This window comes from Nipponia nippon, unplaced genomic scaffold, assembly GCF_047370975.1.
Source record: "Nipponia nippon isolate SJK-2023a ecotype South Korea unplaced genomic scaffold, ASM4737097v1 scaffold_11, whole genome shotgun sequence".
NCBI lineage: Eukaryota > Metazoa > Chordata > Aves > Pelecaniformes > Threskiornithidae > Nipponia > Nipponia nippon.
Genome location: NW_028262302.1, coordinates 24,095,701 through 24,118,286, shown reverse-complemented (window position 1 = coordinate 24,118,286; position 22,586 = coordinate 24,095,701). Strand labels below are relative to the sequence as shown.

The window sequence follows — 22,586 nt, the reverse complement described above, 5'->3', positions numbered from 1 at the left end:
CGCTGTCAGGGCCATTATGCTCCAGCTCCCTTCTGCGCTGCCCGGCGGGCTGGCGGGCGTACCCTCAGCGCGCCACTCCGCAAGCCAGGTGCTCCGTACGTACCGCCTCTGGGCTGCTGCTTTCTCTGTCGGCGAAGTGCAGAGGCTTTGCACACAAGCAAAAACTTGGCCCAGGCGGTGACAAAGGAAGAATTTCAAAAACAGAAGTCAGAAGGTGTAGAGAATCTCTCTTTCTCATTCTCTTTTTGGAAGACCTTCCCAGATTCAGGGGTAACGCAAGACAAGTTCGCAGATGTTTTCGAGTGTGTATCAAGGGTATGAGCCACTGTCCAGCAATACAAAATATATGTTTCTTTAAATGTATTGTAAGCTTTCCATCCTTCCCGAGTGATCTCTAACTTCTCACACCTTCAGTGATTCCGAGGTGGGAGGGGGGCAGTACTGAACAGACAAAATGAATGGGGAAAAAAACCCAACCAACCAACCAAACAAAAAAAAGAAACCCAGAAAAACAGTAAAAGGTAAAGTTTCAGTATGACAATTTTTCATGTGATGGAGACTTCCAGAAAGGCCTGCTACTCACAGTGGGTTAGTACACATTCTTTCAAGGGATTTACTTTACAAAGCGAATTCAGGATATTCGCTTTGGCTTCAGCATTTCATCTTTAAAACCATCGATAGCTCCGAACTCGTGCCACAGGACCTCGGATCAGTTTCTAACCCAAGCTGTTGCTTTCCTGCACACTGAAGCGCTGGTTGAATACAGGCTTAGGAACAGCCTTCACCTGCACACAAAGCCACTTGCGTAGGCCACAGGCTTGGGATCTGGGCTCCAAACTTACGGTCGGATAAACTCGGCGCTCTGCTGTTATATGAGAAACCAGAACATTCCCGAGAAGGAAAGACATAGATGAAAAATTAGCAAAGCAATTATCATTACCAAAAGTAGGAAACTAATTTAAGTTTTTAATTCCAATCCTTTAAAGGTTGTTTTCTAACTTGCAAGTGCTGAAGACAAATCCTACCCTGAAGGCCAACTTATTGCGTGTTCTCTTTTTTTTTTTTTTTTTAACTTCTTTGGAAAATACTTGCCTTGCAATAAGAAAGTAGAGAGACATGAGGTTGTTAAGTGATCTGAATATTGTCTTACAAGTATTTAAAGAGATTTGTGATAACGGGCTCTTCCAACAGAGGTACGCAAGATCCAACCGCTGAAAATTTAATTTGGAAAAAATCAAAATGGAAAGAATTTTTAAGAATTAGGCTACTGGAATAATTCACATAGGAAACTGTTATTTTAAAAGACATTAAAAAAAATAAATTTTTCTTCTGCTAAAGCTGCTCACCAGCTTTGCCCCTTACCCGGCTGTATCCGTGGTTCTCTCCAGAGGGTCTTTCCCACATACAGAACCATCTTAAGCCTTTCTCATCGCTTCCAAACTGCAAGGCAGGGTAGCACCAGGACTGAAACAGCACAACGATGCTATAAAAGAACAAGTTCCTTCACCAGCTGCAAAGGGTCGGGCTCACAGGGTTTATCAAGGACATTGTGTGGCTCTAACGCCTCTTTGCTGTATCCACTGCTCTTTACCTCCCTCACAGGCATGGTTGTGTGCAGGGCGAGGATGCTCATCACCAGGAGAGGACCTTGAAAAAAAATAAACTTAATGAAAACTGAGCGTTTACTATGCTAATTCTGGCAGAAACTTAAATTACCACCTCGTCGTTTAGGTTTTTTCCTCTCAGACAAGTGTCCTTACACGTAGCACAAGCGAACGGCTACCTGATCGCTGGAAGTTCACTGGGGAAAAGGTACATGATGTTTAGACGGGAGGAGGTGGGGAAAAAAAAGCCAAGCACCTGGAAAACACTTCATTGCTTCTTTATTTAGATGCACCCACAGTACAGAGCCTCTTGAGCATGTGCAAAAGAGGAAGATTACACATTTATAGCTGGGAGCACCATTGAGTTCGAGTTTCTTTGATACCATTTTTAAGAAAGTAAATTATTTCCAAAGAATGACATTTGAATCCAAGAGCTTAAGACCTGCTTGTACTTTATCCAGAGGTGGAAGGTATTTTTCTTTTATTATTACTTGGATGTAGAGTAGAAGACATTATCACAGTCTGGTTGGACCAGTCTATATATTTTCATATGCACCTTTTAATATATATAAAAAATGTTTCATTTTTCCCCCCTACCCACAGATAGTTAGATGCATCGAAGTTTAAAAACGGTAATGGACCAGAGCATTCCTATGGGGAAAAATGAACTTTTGCTGCCCTCTCCTGCTTAAACAATGAAATGCTAAAATATTAAGATCTATGATTCTAATGCTAACCTTGAAACAAAAAGCATGACAGGTCATTCGCTATACTACAATCAAAAATAGGACAACAACAAGAAATGTATCGGTACTATTTATATTTGAAAACTCCTCATCGTTACATGAGGTTATGAATACAACATATTTACAGTAAGTGATCCAAATAACAAAAACTTGTATTCAGAGAGGTCATGATAAAAAGCGTATGCTTCCCTGGATGGGGAAGTTTTCAGTCAAAATTAGCTCCATTCTGTTTCAAGATACTGCTTCATAGACTTCAAAATGAAAAACTGGGCTATACAAAATCTGCTGCACAGATCAACTAGAAAAACTAATTCGTGGCTCACTCCAGAGCTGCTGAGGGAAGCAGGTGAGCCAAAATAAAAAAGCCACACGTAAATAAAAACCATCTTCAATCTTCCGCATTGTCACCTTTGTCTTGTTTTAGGGCAACTGCTTTGGGATGGTGGTGGTACACAATTAAGAGAAAAGGCTACCTTTGTTTTCCAAGACAGAACTAAAAGCAAATTATTTCAGTGTTACTTGGGGGGAGAAGAATCTAGTATTTCTGCCTCCTCACAAAACAATGAAGGGGTCTTTAAAGCTCCTAATGTATTTTCCTTTCCATAGAGCGAGGGAGCCTGAGGCTGTACTCACGCACGTGTAAGTACAGCTGCTGCATTTCTTACTGAAGCAATTCTTGGCTCCAACACCCTCGATTTTTCCATATATAGGAGGAGATAAAAAAAATAAATTAAATCCTTTTATTTATGCTAACAAAACCAAGATTAAATTTACTGTAACTCTGCTAGTGAACACTCCAATAGCATTAGAATACTTTCATTTAAAGCATTCCAACCTTTGGAAGAGAGACAAAAAACACTCAAAAGCAATGAAAGAAAAACAATACGGGAGACTTGCAAGATGAAGAAAGCAATGTGTGCTCCATTTAAAGTATATGAGAGGAACTTTACTTTTACAGTTGTTATATCCCCATGACCCAATGCAATGCCCTAGTATTGAAAATGCAGCTCTTTCCTTCTACCAGAGAGCATTCAATCCTTTCTCCTGAAACCAATATGGTACAGGACACGAGCGACCGCCCAACAACTGCCGTACGAGCAGTTAATAAAAAACATTTACACAAAAAAAAGGTAGTTTCTGAACTCAACAAGCAAATGAAAGCATAATTAAATAGACGCACTGATCACACTTGGGCCCATACACTGCCTTCTTCTTTGCCTGCAACTCCAACTGATAGCAATGGGAGCTCTGCAGAGCGGCAGGACATCGCGTTTGGATTGCGGCAAAGAGTGGATCCCGGGGGTACGCTCATGTCATTGTGGCAAGTGCTTCTTCTCGTACATCGCACAGTGCAACCTAGTGTCGTATCAGCCTTTTAGAGTCAAGTGACTAATATCACATCGTCTCATTCACTTTAACGCAACATTCCTTCTCGGAAGTGATAAATCATCTATAAACTTTAGATATTCCCCACTATCCCCACATCAGAGGTAACATCAGAGTTAACAAAATATTGCAACCCATCAGGTTCTCATCAGGTTTGTATGATCAATACCAGAATGTCATGTCAAAACCAAAAATAGTTACGAACAAACAACACTCACCTAAACTCTAAGTACAGGACAAGGTGCTTCTTCTAATTTCACATCGTTGTGTTTTACTCCACCAGGTGGAAAACATTAATCTTTTTTCCTCCATCCTATCTCAGTTTTTCACAATTGAACATAGTCTTTAAGCATGAGTTTAAGTCCACCCTCTTGTAAAGCATGATCATTTCACACAGAAATCACACTAGCAAGCATTTTTGGGTATCAGAAATAAAAGACTGTCAAAATCAATGGGCTAAGGGACATGATTTGTTATAAATTTATTTAATCTTCAGTATTTCAGCTTGCACCTTTGCTTCAGCACTTTAAAATAAAATGTTTCAACTATGACAGTCACTGCCTACTTTACATTGCGTCCCAGTCAGTGTTCTTAAAAGAAGCTCATATTAATCCCATTAAACCATGTTGTGTTTGGTGTTGCATATGACTAGTTCCACTTGTTTTCCAGAATTAACAGTGTCAAGTTTTTACAAAATCGTTGAGTTTACAGCATTTGTGTGCGCAGACCCGGGAGTACAAACTGTGACCTGATAATCCTGAAACAGTCAGTAGTCTAGGAGGGAATTCTTTTTTACCTCTTTTCCGTGCCTGAAAACATGAAAACTTCAAATCCTACTGTATATTTAAATGGTAGGAAGAAAAATATACAAGCTTGTATTTATACTGTACTTCTATCAATGGCAACAGGTCATAAATTCATGTTTGCAACTATCACAAAGACTCATGAACACCAATTCAGTTTTATACTGCAAATACTGCTGGATTGATGGTTTAGGATTATCAATTCACTGTTGTCATATGTCCATAACAGTTCAAAAGCATCCTGGAGAAAAATCCTGAAACACATACCTTTCGGTATATAATAATGCAACTGCATTAGCTAAATATATACTGTACATAAGTCTTATCAGCATTTTACCTACCAAAGATGTAAGATTCCACTTTCAAATACAAAGCAGATAGCCAATAATGTATACTTATAATACAGCCCTCTTCTTTGTTTTTGTATTTTTTTTTCTCTTTTGTTTTAAACAATTTGGTCACAATGCACCTTTGATATAAAAGCATTTTAAACTTTATTATTAATACTCAGAACATTAGGATTTCCAGAATTTTTTTCAGTAGCATTTGTAGAACCACTTTTGGTAACAAATACAGTAGTTAGGAATGAGCATCCAGATGAGAATGCAGAAGTATATTATCCAGAATCCTTTCCAGCTAAGACCATAGGGCTGGTATTGTGATGTGTAATAGTACTAAAACCACAAAAACACTATAGTATGTTTCTTAGAGGCTACATCCTCTTTTGCTGGAACACTTTATAAATACATATTAAAAAGTAAGGCAACAACTCCAAACAGTCCAAACTGCCATCTCAACTCAATTTCCAATTAGATCCATGACCACTGGAGATCAATTTCATGCTTGCACTGTTTAGCGTTTGTCTTTATTCTTTCAAAATGGTCCAATAAAAACATAGCGTAATAATTTAGCCATTAGTATTTCTAAAACAACTCCGGTATGTGTGTCCAATGCCGTATCACTAATACTGGTTAGGTACTGAAGTCCAGGGTGTTACCACTGCCCATTTTTAAAGGATTGTGGACACTAATTTGGATTTGCAATAAATAGGTGCATGAATCCAAAGCTCCCTTTCCTACTATGTTTATCACCTACTTGTTTTTTAACTCCTAATGTTCAAATTAAGGAAGCACCAGAGACACCCTGGTACTAAAAAAATGCTCACACCAGTAAACAAAACTTTTATTCAGGACCTATGTTTTTCATGGCCCTGATCTGAATGGACATTCAACTTATGAAGATGTGCAAAAGGAAAAAAAGTCAAATTACAGTAAAGTTATCCAGAGAAGGAGGATGTTACACAAACTCATAAGGAAATGACAGTCTTTTTTCTCTTTTACTATAAATACACTTAACAGTTTAGCAGAAAGACAAGCTAAATTTTAAGATTGTTCACATTTGAAAGTTGTATTACACTCTCTGCTAACGATAAATAAGGAACAGGTCCTGACAATGGAATTTGACATTGCAATTTTCATCAACAGATCTTTGAAGACTGGTTTTAAAGAAGGGTTAAAACAATGATTATGTTTGCAAAGTTCTGAGAAGTCCATCTGCTGTCCAAACTTTGGATTAAAGTCCTTATTTTTTCCTTTACTTAGAGACAGGTATATACAGTGCTGTTGTAATAATGAAACAAATGTGAAATCTACTGTAAAGTTGCACAATACAGAAAACTGTTGCTCCATCTTCTACTACATAAATGTGTGACTCCACAGGTTAATAATGCTGTTTTGTTTTTTTGTTAAGTTGGAATTATTCCATCACGTCTAAGACCTCTCTTTAATTCCAAATCCTCCAGTTTTTTCCACAGTTCTTCACGCTCTTTCTCTTTCTTCTTCTCACTGACAGATGAAATAAAGCAAAGAGTTAGCAGGAGAGAAGACCGTACAATATTTATGTTAAAAAATATATAGTTGACATTAATTAGCAGCACTAATTTTGTTGAGCATAACTGCAATTTTCCTAACATATATTTAAATTTTGTAAACATTTTTTTCTTTTTTTCTTTTCATTACCTACATAAATATCACTAACCAAAGCAGTAGGAAAAGAGCATAAAACCTAAGCTGAACAAAGTGACAGTGTTCATAGACACTAATTTGTCACACAGAAGAAAAAAATGCAGTGGACTTAGATTATGGAACAAGTATATCATGGATTATAAAAATTAACATTTCAGGACTAACTTGCATTTAATTATTTTCAAGTTTATTTATTTAAGCTAGGTATTTTTGAATCTTATAAATAACAGCCACTTTCTAGAGCAAGCATTCCCTTATCCTTTTAGAATCACCGTTTGTACTTACATTGACTGGTGGCTTTCATATAGCTCAGGCACCAGCCAAGGGAAAGTTCAAGTTACAAGATGTGTCTTTTGCTCAGTGATTTACTTTTTTTTTCCTTACCAAATTCCTACAAGATCTATGTAGCATTTGCTTTAACAACACACTTTAATGGCTGATTTGATAAAATTAAAACAGCTAACCTAGCATTGGCTTTACCTGCATTATTTGCTTTCTAAATTTCCTGTCTCTGCCACAGCTTACTTTGAATAAATGTCCTTGATACTGCAAGGTACAAAATGCTTTCAATTTCTATTAAATCACCTTGTAGGTTCAGGTGAAATGGAAATCTAACAATTACAGAGATACAGATTCTCTGCCAGTCACATTAGAGAATTCTTGAAAAATATTTCAGCGGATTAGAAGCATTCCTACACATCTTGATTCAGTCAAAATGCCAACATCTGGCTCATTTATTTGAAATTTTAATTTCCCAAGAGTATTTTAAACATATAAAAAATACAAATAACTTTCAGAAAAATCCCTGAAGAACAGTAAAGGGAAAAAAAAAAAGAGCCCACTGTCACTAGAAAGTATTTAAAATTAAATATAAGTGAAATAGCCTGACATTTTCAGGCCGCTTACCGATATTTGTCTTCTAATCATTATGAAATATATGCCTGCTTACCTAAAAGACTGTTAGAGGATGATTACTTCATCCAACTTACCTATTTGACCTATCATAGTCATTAATATTGAACATATTTCTCCTCAAGCTTTAAGTGGTATCAAAGCTACCCTTTTGAAATGCTGTTTTATTAAGATGCTAAAAACTTTCTATAAACATTAAGGTAAATATCCTAGTTTATACATTCAGGTATTTACATGTTTTAAAATGACAAGTAGTAAATAAAAATCCTGAAATGGTTAGCACCAGCCTTGATAGGAGACAGAACGTCAGCAGGTGCAAGAAAAATTCTTTGTGCAGTTCAGTCAATAAACCTCATCCACTATCCAGGCACGGGACACCCTGCTACAGTGTCTGGTCCTGTTAAGAGCAGCGTTCCTCATCGTAAGGGGCAAAGTGCAATCGCAAATTGATTGAAGTCACTGAGCTCCCTCAGTGAATGGCTGGATTAGATGACCAGTCCTAAGATTCTCTGCCTTTTCGGCTAGAAAACCGTGCAGTGTTGTCTCAACTGCACTAGCAGATTGAGCCTTATTTACCAACACCGATCTAGAATTCATCTGGCATCTTAGCTCAAATATCCAAGTCTCTAAAAGTAAAATACTGTGTTAATGAACTAACCTGTTAAGTGTAGATTTTTTGTGTATAAAACTTTGTATTTTACAACAACGAAGCAGAACAAAAGCACAGTGTGACGCCAGTCACACAATTCAAAAAATACGGCCTCCAAGAGACTTTAGAGACTAGACTAACCTAACAAGGTCTGACGACATGCAGTACCCTGTGTCACCTGACGCTTTGGATAAGCTGAAACTTTTGAGAAAAGATGCTGCACTATAATTGGGAAATAAAGATTAAGGAAAATAGGAGAAAAGACAAAAAGCATTTTACTAGGGTGGAACAAATGATCGTATGAGTGGTGTACCTAATGGATCCTGCACGCTGAAAGACTCAGATACAGCAAGACCTCCGAATAAGAAATGAAAGGGTTGAGAGATGTCTCTTCGCTTTAAGACCACATCTAGCCTACAAACAGTAGTTTGGAAAATCAAATCTTAGGGTTTTCCCTCATATCTCTTTCTAAATCTCAGTGTAACTTTTTTGAAGTCTTTAAGCAAAGTGTTATCTTTAAACCCTTGTTTTTCTTTTATTATTGAAGATCTTGATCCATTTAAGTCTTTTGGAATGCAGAGTCAAAAGGAAATCCACAAGGAATGTGGATTCCCAAGCAACGCAATGGGTACTGTATTTCATAAGGGGTAAAGAACAATATGTATATGATATTATCTTACATCTTGCAAGGAGAAGGCTAAAGAGCGTGCAAGGGGAAAAATCAGGCACTGTGTCTATTATGTGTGAGATTATGCAATTGCATCTGAGTGTAGGGGAGAAACTAAACAGCAGGCCTTATGCACAGCTGACAAAAAAAGCTTTAAAAAGTTACCGCTGACGATCTGACTTGTAAGTGGCTGTCAGCTCGTCAAACATGGTGCTGTTCATTTCCATAAATGCCTTCAACACATTGTAGACTAAAGCCACAATAGCCCTGTGAAACATTAAAAAAGAAAAAAAGAAAGGAGTCTATTAGTTTCAGGTGAAACCAAACGTAAAATAAAACTGTCTTCTCTTACCGGCATTTCTGCGACCAATTCTGCTGTTGCAAGTATGATAATGTAAATTCTTTGATTTCAGTGAAACTACTTTTGATTAACATATTTAAAGGTGAGAATCAGCTTTCATGTCTCTACTGACTACTTAAATGGAGCAAACCAAAACTGTAGGGTAAAAGGTAACAACAGAAAGCTATTACACGTAACTACAGACTCTTCCCTCATGCTGTGGAGCAATTCCGAATGCAACTCCAGGGATTCAAATCATCAATGCTGGCAGAAGGAATAGAATTTAAACATGAAATGGGAGTGATTCATATTTCCTTATGATTTTTCAATGAAGCTGAATATTCAGTGCATCTATGCGAAATACAAGGCTATATTTCAAGAGTGATTTCCTTGTATGTTTCATATTCATTTTCACTTTGGTACAGCAAAAAACTCTTAAAAAAACCCCACAAATCCTTCAGATGAGTGCTGCAGTATCTGTGTAAAACTGTGTGTTTGTGCATATATATATATATATATATAAAATACATATATTTTATATATAAAAAAATATATATAGTATCTATATATACACCTTTCTCTATAACATCTGCCTGCTTTGCTTATTGCTGTTCCTGACCTTACCCAAGGGCCAATACACCACTGCTTATTTGAATTCAAGTTGCTTAACTGCATAAAACATGACAGGCATGATCTGTTAGTACAGGAAGAAATGATGTATAATAATAATAATTTCAAAAAGGCTTCAAAGGCATTCTGTCCCACAAAGGTTCAAAAAAGGTAGAATCAGTTTACTCTTTTATACCATCTGACTGGATAACTAATGTAAAATATACTAGAATTTCCAAAGTAAGATAGGTCTGCCTATAGTCTGGCTATCTAGAGGTCAAAATTCCCTTCTGGCAGAGTTGAAGATAAAGAAAGAACAAAGCAACTGAAAAGGGAGAAGGGAAAGAAACGAATCTAAAAAAAACTTTCAAAGAATTTGGAATAGATTATCAACCAAGAGATCCCAGTTCCTGATCCACTACTATGGTTGTCATATTCAGACACGGGGCTGCTTAAGAAACAGCTCTTCAGCCAGGAGGCAGCGAATCAACATCACCGGTGCCAGGAACCTTTGGAGCTAACCTATACAGCAGACAAACTATGTGCCATTTCCCATGCACCCTTGGCTATCATCCACCTCTTTCAATAAATTTTCATTTTTGTTGCCTACATCTATAAATGTTCTTATAAATATAAAAATTCTTTAAATACCTTCTTTATTTTATATGTATCTTAACCTGGCTTGTGTGTCAAAGGTACAAAATTCCTGTGGGTATGAAAACTCTGCGAACTGGTATACTGGAATATTCTCATTCCCAGAAGCATCCTAGTGCATAGTATAAAAGGTTGGGCAGGAGCATGGGCAGGCTGGAGACTGGTAATGCGGTACTGTGCCATGGAAAGTGTCTTTTTGTGACCAGCGTTAGTTACAGAAGCTTTCCAGTAGCATTAGTTTCATCACGTAAGCACACAAACTTGAAGGTTTGGCTAGGTACAGAACAAAAAGACTAATGTTTGAAATATTTTACAAATACTTTACAGTAAGGTCTTGAAGCAACTGGGACCTGAACATAGCATAGCTTATTAAAAATACTGGGTTTACTAAACCATCTTGACTTAGAAAAGCTTTTGAACTAAAATATAAAATACATGGCATCTCACTGTAATAGGATTTTTCATTAAAACGCTTTCTACTAGGTCATTCAGTTTAAAACTAAAAATGCTGAATTAACAGGATATCAATATGAAGCAACCGCTCTTTTACTGTGTATTTAAATAGATTTAGAAAAAACAAGCCAACCTAAGAATATACTGATGCCTATACACTTCATAGATGTTTAGAAAAATGCCAGTACCAGAGGTCTACCAGAGGCGTAAGTATCATCCATGATAGAGCCACAAAGCTTTATTAATGCCAAGCGATATTCTTCTAGACAATTTACGGTCAGGCTTGAGATGTTAACCAGTTTATAAAAAACTGTGTAGGAGAAACGCTTGATGAGCAACACTTTTTCTTCAATAACAATGTAACATCTAATTTCTCTTTTTTCCAACTTGTGAGAAGGTCTATTTTTATCCCATAAGGTACTGATTTTTGTACACATACCAGATAATTAAAAACATTTTAAGACAAGCTCAAGTACAGACTAATTTATATTGGCATTAACAGAGTTGCACCTGCCCATGCCAGCTTTGAATTTGGATCTCTCCCATTCTGATGTTCTTCAGCAAGACATTCCCTAAGTTTATCAGTGGTATGGCAAATGGTAAGATAAAATGTAATGGCAAAAACTTACGGATTCCAGTGTTCTTTAGAAATCCTATAAAGGCTGGAAAACATGATGGGAAGTATAACATTTGAATTCTCCTCTATCAAACTCATGATGTATTCATTATTCCAATAATACAGCGCTCTTTCGGCCACCTTGAGTCAAAGGAATAAAGTATTAACAGCAATTCAGATACCTATAATTTTGTAATTTTCTGAAGGAAAAACAAATCACAGAGAAATTTCACAACGATGAATTAACAGCAATCATTAACTTTGGAATTAAAACTGTACTTTAATCAGTAGCATAACATGCATTAATGGGATTAAGTTTTTATCCTATAATTCAGATCCCACAGCATCCATTCTCTCTTTCCCCTGAGTGATATGTTGTTACTCACTGAAGACCAGGTGCAGACACTGCATTAATGCTGCAGCTGCGGAGGGGAAGGGAGAGCAGACAGACTTCCCATCGCCCCTTTCCCTCAATCCTGTGACTGCAGTCGGAAGGAAGAGAGCAGTGCTGGGATACCAGAGGAAGGAGACAGGGAAAGGCCCAGTAGCTGGGCTGAATAAGGGAGGAGAGATGTTAAGCGTGGGGAAGGTACCAATGATAATAAACACCTTGGGGAAGAGCTGGGGGGGGAGGAGGGAGAGCACTGATCTAAATTATGCTAAAAACAAATGTAGACCAAGGAAGAGCTGAAACCAGTCACATAGGCCTTTGTGCCAGGATAGGTCACCTAGCTTAATACGGAGACGCTCCAGGCCATGAATCCTATCTTCTCTTCACATATGATTCAATTTAAATCCTATTCTTTCCCCTTCTTCCTGTTGTGCCATGTGAAGAATACAGGCTATGGGTTCTATCACCTCTAACCAGACATCTCCTTACAGAAGGAAATAAGTAGGAAAACAAGAATGCTGCACAATACTGCACTAGAAGAGGGAGCAAATACATCCTACGTGGTCTATCAGTCCGAAGGCCATATGGTGAGTACCCGTCACCTACAGTCAGAAGGGCTCAAAGTTTGCTTGGATACACTTTAAGGCCTTATGTGGCTCAGAACGGCAAGTTCTGTGCTGTAACCCCAGACACATCTAACAAGTTATTCATGGAGCTCAAAACTTCCACTGCAACATACACTCTTCTGTAGAAATCCAGAAAAGTATTTAAAACCACATACCATAAAATAATATTTATATTTGGGGGGTGTTACGTTTGAAATTGAGACTATACGTTCCTATACAAACAATAACCTCTACCACTGACCTGAAAATGAGGGCTAGAGACACACTTGGCAATTTGTTTAAACAAGGGTTCCTGGATTTTGACAAATTGTGATGGTTCGATTACATCCAAGATTTCCTCCAGCTCTCCTAGGAACATGACCTAAAGACAAGGAAGGAAGCATTGAATATAAAACCTCTGAATCATCTTGATCAGCAAAATGCTGGTAACCCTCAAATTCTACCACTTCAGGGAGAAATGGAAGCCTCACTAGCTCAGTAAGACCCTCTCTCAAAAAACGTGATACCTTTAGCAGCTTCTGGATTCAGAGTGTGAATTAAGAGGACGAGTGTGTGCAAATGCTGTATTTAAAGTAGTCCTTACAACAAAATTCAGAATTGCACCAGTACATCCATGCTGAAAACCTAGCCTCATACAGACAAAGACTTTGGCCAAGGCTTAAACTGTGTTAACTAAGCAGAGTCTCTTAATTTTACCTCATTTTTGGAAGCAATACTCAACAGTTTTGCTGTGTCACAAAATCTCATTAGGGAAACTCAGATTTGCATCAAGAATTTGAAATAAAAATGCAAATGTCTAACCACATCTTTTACATGTTTAGTACATAAACACCAGACGGTAAAATATCTTTCATCCTCCCTGGAAAAATATTATCCTCACATATAAACAATTCCAAATCTAACAGAATTTTCCAATCTATCCTCAACTATGTTTATTTTCTCCTTTCTAAAACAAAAAGAAATTCTCTGCAGAAGAACCAGTGCTTATTTTGTGAATAGAAACCATGGTTATCAAACTTTTCTTTTCATAGTCAAAACTGTCCAAAAAAACAGAATTGAAGTATGGAAAAAATCAGCTGCAAGAATTAATACCAAGATCCACCACAGCACGTACTATCTACCTGGAAATATCTAAAGATTCCCTACTTATTATATTGTAGAACAAAATAACTCTTATGTTTCGTTAATACTAGCATATCACTTACCTCTTTCTGACTGCAGGTTTTTGGCCAGAATTTCATTAAACCTCTAATGACCTAAATTAGAAGGAAAAAAAAAAAAGTTAGATTTTTTACTTTTCTCTCAACAGAGAGAAAGCTGTTTATGATGGGGCGGGGGGAAGTACGAAAGAAATATTTACTGGTTCTGTGAGTGAGGGGTCTTTCTCCAGAAACTGTACTATGCAATACGCCAGCTGTGAAGAGGTAAAGATTTAAGAAAACAAAGTTAGAACACTTCTATAAAGAAACCATAAAGAAACAATTTTTAAACAAAGAGAGACTCAAGGTAAGATGCTATACAGCTTTCTCAAATTGCGAAATTGCATCCAGTTTTAAACTGAGGTGCATCGTTTGCACTGTGCAAATCCACTCCAAGTTCAGTTCATAAGAAACAACAGAACACGTTACAAAAAAAAAATTAGGGTGACAAAGTAGCATATACAATAAAAATCAGAGCAACTTAGAATTCTAAATACAGTCATACAACCAATGTTCTGAAGCTTCTGTTACTCTCTGAAACTGCGCCTTTTTACACATTTTATACATTGTCAAAATCATGAATGCTCTTGCAAGATGAGCCGACACAGCTAAAACCTGGAATAACATATTTAGAAAGCACAGCTTTATCAGCACGAGAAAGACTGCACTATCTCCAAATTAGAGAGAAAGGCAACAGGTATCACTTATCAGAGGAAAAATTACGTCACGAAAGCTGAATGTGTAAAAAGATATAAGAGCATAAATGCAGTATTGAGAAATCTGTGAGGGAGAATGTTAAACATTATGCAAAATCGTGGGTATCAGTATTCAGAAAGTTGCCAGAGTGAAGAAGAGCCTTGACAGCACAAGACTAAGGAAACCCAAACATCCTCTTGGGAGAGGGAATGGGAAAGGCAAACTTGTGAGAATGAGAAAATAGCAGAGAGGAAAACATAAAGACAGAATTTAACTACTAAACAAAATCCCCAAAACATTACACATGTATGTTAGACTTTTAATTATCTAATCAGAAGCAAGACATTTATCATACAAAGCACATTAAATGAATTGAAAAAAAAAAATCTATTGCATTTTTTCCACATTTCAAAACTTCCCTCCCACCTTTTATGTGCTACACAATTAAATTTCCAAAGCAACCTTAAAAAAAAAAAAAATCATTCTAACTAAGCAGAAAATATTTTTGTAATTTCTACCTGCGCATGGAAGAGTGATAAACTCCTGACAGTATGTAAAGGGATCAGCACCTTCACCAGAAACTGTTTATGCTCTGCCTTAAGAGGTAAAGCAAAACCATTGATAATACTAGAAATTAGAAGAGAAATATTTGTTAGTGTTATCATCACAGAAAACATTCTTGACATCTGAACAAGCACTTTCTAGATTAAAATAATTTAGCAGTCAGCACTTGTTTACAAATAGCAGGCTCATGCCATTTGTAAACAGGTGCTGACTTTTGTCCCGCTTTATATTAGCAGTGCAGTACATATCTAGGTAGCAATTCAGCTCCAACTTAGGCACAATCATATAAACAGCTGCACAAACCTGTTGCGAAACAGATAAGACCTTGTCTACGTGGTCTGTAAATTCATGTAAGCAAGGTGTTCTTGAGTAATTAACTTACCAGAATTAGATTTACTTGAAATATTCACACTGTCAATGTGCTCAAAAAAAAAATTTCTGCAGCATGTAAGGATGATGTGTACGAAATTTAAGACACACACAAAATCAATCCAACACTTCTGGCTGTAGCTTGTGTCCAGTTATATACTCTTGGCAAAGATGTGACAGAGATTTCCACATGGGCTTAAAGATGAGCATGTGTGCACATCTGTTTTCAGAATCAGGGCTTATAGTAATACTTTTTCCGAATCCAACACTATTCTGATGTGTCCAGAAGGGAAGTTTGAGATAGATAATAAATAAAGACTCGTTTACCTTCCTAAAATTTCCAACAGTTCAGCTACGCCATTGAAGTGTTCAGTTTCATAAACAAATCTAAAAAAAGAAAAGTTAAATATAAGTAATATATCAGTTTCCTAAAATGTTCATAAGCGAAAAGTACCTTCTCCCACAACTTACCGTAGAAAAATATTATTAATCTGTTTTCGGATAAATGCTCTAAGACCCAGAAACTTGCCATAAATTCTGTGCAAGACTGTTTTTAGGTAGTCTCGTTCTCGAGGGTCTTCACTGTCAAACAGCTCCAACAGCTGTATTTAAAGGAAAAACAGAACTGAAACAGTAGACATTTGACAAGTATGACACACAGACTTCTATATGAAAGTTAAATTCATGAAAGCACATGTATGTAAGAATGTGATATTCGTGTTACCCAAGGTGTAGAAATACAGTATTAAAAAATCTGTTGTAACCCCAGTACAACATCATGAAACTCGGTTTATTAATTTCCACTTCTGACATAACAAAACTTTGGAAATCTTCAAACAGCTAATAAACTTTTGATTAACTGGCTCAAAAATGCTGCCTGCCTTCTCCCCCAAAACAAATAAAATAAATTCTTAGATGCTGTCATATCTACAAAATAAAACAGTTTGCCTCTTACCAGTCACTATTCTTTCACCCTGCAGAACTAAAAGATCCTCATTTGCTCTTAATATTTTGTTCCCACAACACTGTGTCAAGGTCACATTTTTCTAATTGCTTGTAATTTAAATTATGAGCTCTTAAGCCTTCCTAGCAATTGCATGGCCTTCACGCTGTGGAAAGACTGAACAGTGCCAGCATTGGCTCTGCTGTTACAGGATCTCCACCACTCAACACAATCCAAAGCATCAGGGGGAATTAAACGTCCAGGTTGAACAAAATGGTAACTTCCATATCCAGCTTAAAAAACAAACAAACAAACAAAACCCAAAACAACAACAAAAAAACCCCAAAAAACACAAAACCCAACAACAGAAAACCCACCTTTACTAAGTAACTCTTAAACAGCAAAATGATTATGTGGTACTCGGTCAAAAGAGAACGCCACCCAGTGTCTTGTATGGTACAAAATATATCCTGAAACACTGACACCTGAAGTTGCCTCTAAGAATTAAGGCATGAAAGGAGCAGCAGGAATATCACCTGCAGATCTTTGTTCTGTTCCCCTTGAATCCTCTGCCACAAAAGTATGAGCTTCCCCCTACCCTTTCTTCTTCATCATTTTTGATACCACAATATTGGCTATTCTGGCAGACATTTGGAATAAGTTAGAAGGTAAACTTAAATTAAAACCCAAACAAACCAACAAACAAACCCAACCCCCCCCCCAAATGCACAGAAAATAGGGAAGTTTAAGGTAGTAATCATAAGCAACCAGTATCTCTCTTGCATGAAAAAGAAAGTAACTGTCAACCAGTACCTGTCTTGCAAGAGAAACGAAGACAGTTTGCCAAAGAGGTCTTACAAATGTATAAGATGCTGTCATAAAATTATTACAGGAACGGTAGAAAACAAAATTACCTTGGATTCACAAATAGATAAATTATAAATACCTATTATATGCAGATGTGCCAGTGTATGTATACTACCTGATCTCTGTTAAACTGCTACACAACTTTGAGGAGGTGACAAAGAAAAAAGACACAAAAAGATGATTAAAAGTCGTTAAGCTGCCTGAGATTTTGCTTTCTAACAGCCAGGTTTAGGACAGATGTACGTATTCTTCTTCATTGTTTTGGATGTTTCTGTAGCTTGTAATGAGATCCCACTATCTTTTCCTTGCAATAAGAATCTGTAGTGGGAATTTCATGAGGAAACAATGAGGTTTGTCAGCTGCCCTCCAGAGGTTATAAACACATTGCTTTGTTCAATTAGTTCTACAGTTAAATAAATAAATAGTCACCTCATCTTTCCCCAAATAGCAAATTTCACCCAAAGACAGCAAACAGCTGGAAACACTTATGTTTTTAATTTTCTTACTGGATTGCTTTTAGGAGCAAAATATTTGTATTTCCAGCTCTGTTATACAGATCCTCTGTGGAAGCATTGCTGAACTAAGACTCAGTCTCTCATTTTAAAAAAAAAAAAAAAAAAAAAAAAAAAGACACTTATTTTGATATGTCCAATTTGTCATCAGCTTTCAACAATAGTCTTATTTTTAAGCTGCAAGACTTCCATAATTTACGTGATTATTCTGACACTAAACATACAGAGAAAAGGGAAATAAATTTTCCAAAATAGCAACCTACATAACACAGACACTTGTGGATATATTTGAATAGTATGTCTCTTAGCAACCACTGCCAACCATTTCAGACTGTACATAAGCAGGCCTTAGAAATGAACAGTTACACTGTTAAGTACAGCATTTTATCAAAACATACAGCTGAAAGCCAGAAATACATCTATAGTCAAAAAACAAAAGCAAAAAGCAAGCAAACAAGAAAAAGATTGAAAAATGCCCATTAAAAAAACTGTATCATTTTTTCATATAGGCATTCTTACTGCCAAGAAACACTTCATTGAAGTTCCTCAAATTTAAAAAAAACAAAACCAAATTAATTTAGAGAGAAAGCTGATTTCAAAGACACTCACACTTGTGTTGTCAGTGTCATGAAACACCAAACATGCTTAATGTTCCTAAGTCTCGCATTCGTTCCCTATGATCTGTAGTCACAGATTCTTAGACATTACTCTAAACACACAACAAATACAATAAGAAGTGGAAGGACACTCCCATTCCTACAGGCTAAATGCAAACACTTACACACGTGGAAATATATCTACTTGCATGGATATATAAGGCTCAACAGAACTTTTTCAAGAAAAATGTGAATTTTAAATTGACACACTGTGCCTAGCAATATATAAAAATGCATCACCTAACCATGTGGCAAGAACTTACAAATTCTTAGAATTCTTTTGAACTCGTAATTGTCGTATCATACATTTTCAGATATGTAGGTTTCAAAATCTCCTATTTCCCCATTTCAGTTGATACCATTGTTTCATTTAGTAGATTTATTAAAGACTAACAAGACTAATAAAAAAAAAATCCTTGTTTTAGATCCATTCCCCTGTGCCAAACTGTAACACGTTTGAACGCCTTGAAAGGGCGTGAGTGAGATGCCACCAGCCATGACCAAGTTCAGCAGCACATAATAGGAGCATCTAGGAATTTGTTCGTCTAGATTTTGAAGTCAAACACAAGCATTCCTTCTAATGCAATCCTGCTGTATCTAAAGAAAATAAGATCAGTCTGGAAAAACCCGTTGAGACTGATTACCCCCCATGCATATTCTTACATCTCCACCAGGTACTGGATGATCAGATTGGTGCATGCCCTTGTTCAAATCAATATTTAGATGAACAAAAACAGAACTCCACCATAGAGGTTTGATCCAGATGAAAAATGCTCTTGTATTTAGAAGATGGATAAAATAAAAACATAAGTATATCCCATTGCTTTTGTAGGGTGAAGAAGGTCTTGTGATACTAATAAGGAAATTGAAGTCCCTTCTTTGAATCTTTGCATTTAACGATAGAAATTGTTCTCTTAGCTACATTTTTCAGGTATTCTTCATACAAATAACATACAAGGACAGTAGAAGCACTACTTTTATTGCCTAAAGCACTACAGGGAAAAATAAAAGCTCCATGACAAAGAGGTGAGAGAAAGATCTTCAGAAATGCTGAGTATCTCCTGCCACTTCTAGTTTGGCTTTTATTCAAGTCTCAGCCCGCAAGGAAACTCCCTTTTCTAACTAAGTAGGAATCTTTCTAAATTTCCCTGATTTCAAAAGCAAGCTATAGATAGCATTAAACATGAAGTTCCTTCTGACTTTGCAGTTATACAAAAATTCACAATGGGAGCAGAAAACACAAGACACGCCTATTCCTGAAAGCTGAAGACAAAAGTCATAACTGTGGAGTTTCCTGGCTTATCCCAGAAAACATCTTCCTGCAGCCACCTCTGTTCTGGTGTCTGTCAAGGCCTGGACGAAAATTCCTCAGTAGAGAAGACCAACTACTGTAGTTTCAAGTGAAATAACACAGCACACAAGAAGCCTAGCTTGTACACAAGGAGTAAGACGATGAAATATGTGTAACATACCTGGCTACCAGCTGATGCACTGACAGAGGCCATCGCTTCCATTTAGCCATAACGACGGCAACCAAACTACAAAAATAAAGCTACCCATTCTTTGCCAGTGTTGTTTATTATTGGTGCTACTTCTTCTTCCATGATTTTCATAGAGCTTGAACTTTACATGGCCTTTTGATTTACTTCCTCCTCGACCACTATAGCATCACTGTTTTCAGTACTGCACTGGGAATAGGTTTGTTAATGAACTTCTGCACCTGTTGCCAGCTCTCCAGCAGAGATAGAAGGAAGAAATATTCTCTCCTTCCAACAGAAATATTTTAACAATATTAAGACACATTAAAACTGGCATTTAAGTAGTCTCTCTAGATAACAGCATTTTTAGACTACTTGATAGTAAACCTTTCATTTTTCAACAGTTACTATTTCAGCTCCCTCTCATAACCAGTAAGTCAAATATTTTGATTAAGGTATCAAAACTGGAGCCAAACCAACTATTGTATATATCTATAGCAACAGAGACTGATATATCAACACACAGACACACATTTCCCCTACCTCCACAGACTGAAATCGTTCATTATATATCCTTGCTTAGCCTTTTTCTGTTGCAAATAAAGCTACACTTTCAAATTCTAAACAAAATCTTTTTAAAGAAATTTTTTTCAAAAGCAAAATGAAGCCTTAAAGAAAATAGATCAGCTTACCTGCAATACAAATTTCTGATCTATGTACTTTTTGGCAATGCTGGGCTGAAATTCTTGGCTTTCCAAAAATCGTATGAAAAACTCATATACAAGCTGCAAAAGAGAAAAAAAAAAAAAAACCAACCATGGCTTAGTTTATGATTTGATTACTCTTTAGAGTTTTAAGTATTTCCCTAAACTCTTTTGCTAGAAAATAAAATACTCATTTTTCCACAGAGCAAAAGGTTAAAAAGATGAAAAAGATTTCTCTGCTTTATCAAATTGCTACTTTCGAGTTAGAATTAATTACATGGACTTTTAAAGTTTGTTTTGCTTATTTAACTCCAGTCAAAGACATATCATCATCAAGAACAGGCACTGCCATCTTGTAAAGCTTGTTATCATCTTGTAAAGCTTGCTAGAGGAATTGGAAAGCACATCTAAACTGCCCTCTGAACTGCTGCAGTCACATCAAATACAGACATTACAATTCTGAAAGGGTTGGTGAAACCGTTGGAAATACTTAAATTAAATTAGAAACTGCTTAGAGTAGCGTTCTACTACAAGTTGAAACACAGAAGAAGAACACAAACCGGAATTTATTCAGAACTTCTGAACTTACTATAAAGATTAGCCTCAGGGCTGGAGAAAACCTACTTACTTCCATGCAATTCCATCTCTGCCTAAACTATTCAGTGGGATGGCAACACACTTTTCATTTAGTGGAGAAAAAGAGTCTAAAAACCAGGCAAAAAGGAAGCAAAGTGAAACAGGGACCGCTGTGGCCTTGTAAGACAGCAACTCTGACCTGTCACTGATCAGATGAGCTACCAGCTAGCAATTCTCTTTGCTGAACCTTTTCAAGAAGAGCAGCCATTGAAAACTTTTTCCCTTCTGACTTCAGTGAGTATGAATATTGATACTGAAAGGAGAAAGGAAGCTAAAAATTACGCTTTAAAATAATTTTAAACTTTTTCATGCAAACACCAATATGCTGCAATACTGCTCCTGCTGCTTTATGTCAGCGTTCTCTGACGTCCCAAAGGAAACAATATGAAATCAAAAAGGGGGAGAGAGCTTTAGAAATATGACATGGAAAAAGCGACAGCTTACATAACTAATATTAAATCGTCGGGAAATCAATTCCATCGACTCCTGACAAATACCTGCATTTCTTCCTGACAACAACAAATCATCCACTGGCTAAGAAATTCCATCCTTTCCATGTAAATAATGACTTTTAAAACTACAGCACTAGTGTCAACGGACATAAGATAACAGCTATGTATGCCTGTGCTGTTTCCAGGCAGGCAGAGCTGCTGTTGAGAGCTGCCTTGAAGCTTTCAAGGTTCTTATTTTTGTGAAATTTAAGTATAAATGAGGGATGAAACCTACATTTCAACAGATTCTAAATTTGAGAGCACAAAAGAGTGAAACGAACTGCTCACAGGCAAGGATTGTGCATGCAACTGTCAAATAAAATCCTCACTTCAAGCTGAGATCAATCGCGCTCCTTTGCTCACAGAAACTCCCAGACTCCACAAACTGTTACTCAGGCAAACTTCTTCTAAATTTACTAGCGGTGTAAATCATTGTCCTGACTAACATAGGCAGGATCTGCATCTATATTTTCTATAAAGGAATCTACTGCATTAGCATCAACGATGCTTTCTCCAAAATTACTTTATGTTCTTTGTTGAAGATAGCTTGTGTTGACATCTGAGGTACAGACGAAGGGATGATACACAGCAGTGAGCATGCATCCTGCTACAAACACCTGAAAGCAAACCTCGACCCGGGGAGAGGATGGAAGACATAGATAGGCACGTAAATTCTCGTTCATTTTTCTGATCAGCTGCCAACACCTCTGTACTTTCGTCTGAAAATTAACTACCCTCAGTAAAGCAGAACTGCTAGCAGTATCATCCCCACAATGCTCTTGCTGAAGTTGCTGAAAAACACTTGTGCATCAGAGCAGTTTGGAAAGCAAAATAATTTTTAAATCAATGAAGGAAAACAGGAATATGAGGGACACCATCAATACGGTTTTGAAAGAAAGCTCTACCATTTTGCAAATTTCACAAAATACTCTCCCGTCTTTGTAGGTACTATATTATAGCCATGAACAATATTAATGAATGTTAGTGTCTC

The 22,586-nt window shown here is 36.9% G+C and overlaps 1 protein-coding gene across 7 annotated transcripts in view; it reads right to left on the bottom strand.

The window, feature by feature from the left end:
* Nucleotides 1–1,866: 1,866 nt before the first annotated feature.
* Nucleotides 1,867–22,586, bottom strand: part of PPP2R5E (protein phosphatase 2 regulatory subunit B'epsilon) — a 79,994-nt gene continuing 59,274 nt past the window's right edge. For 6 of the 7 annotated variants that reach the window (XM_087747944.1, XM_087747943.1, XM_087747950.1 and 3 more), the window contains 10 exons: nucleotides 20,457–20,549; nucleotides 15,780–15,910; nucleotides 15,636–15,695; nucleotides 14,894–15,002; nucleotides 13,841–13,894; nucleotides 13,686–13,736; nucleotides 12,722–12,841; nucleotides 11,477–11,604; nucleotides 8,957–9,058; nucleotides 1,867–6,383 (listed from right to left, as the gene is read on the bottom strand). In XM_087747944.1, the coding sequence (XP_087604070.1) occupies nucleotides 6,284–6,383; nucleotides 8,957–9,058; nucleotides 11,477–11,604; nucleotides 12,722–12,841; nucleotides 13,686–13,736; nucleotides 13,841–13,894; nucleotides 14,894–15,002; nucleotides 15,636–15,695; nucleotides 15,780–15,910; nucleotides 20,457–20,549 (948 nt within the window). In that variant the 3' untranslated portion in view covers nucleotides 1,867–6,283. The remainder of the gene's footprint in view (nucleotides 6,384–8,956; nucleotides 9,059–11,476; nucleotides 11,605–12,721; nucleotides 12,842–13,685; nucleotides 13,737–13,840; nucleotides 13,895–14,893; nucleotides 15,003–15,635; nucleotides 15,696–15,779; nucleotides 15,911–20,456; nucleotides 20,550–22,586) is intronic. The other variant, XM_087747946.1, reaches the window with a different exon arrangement.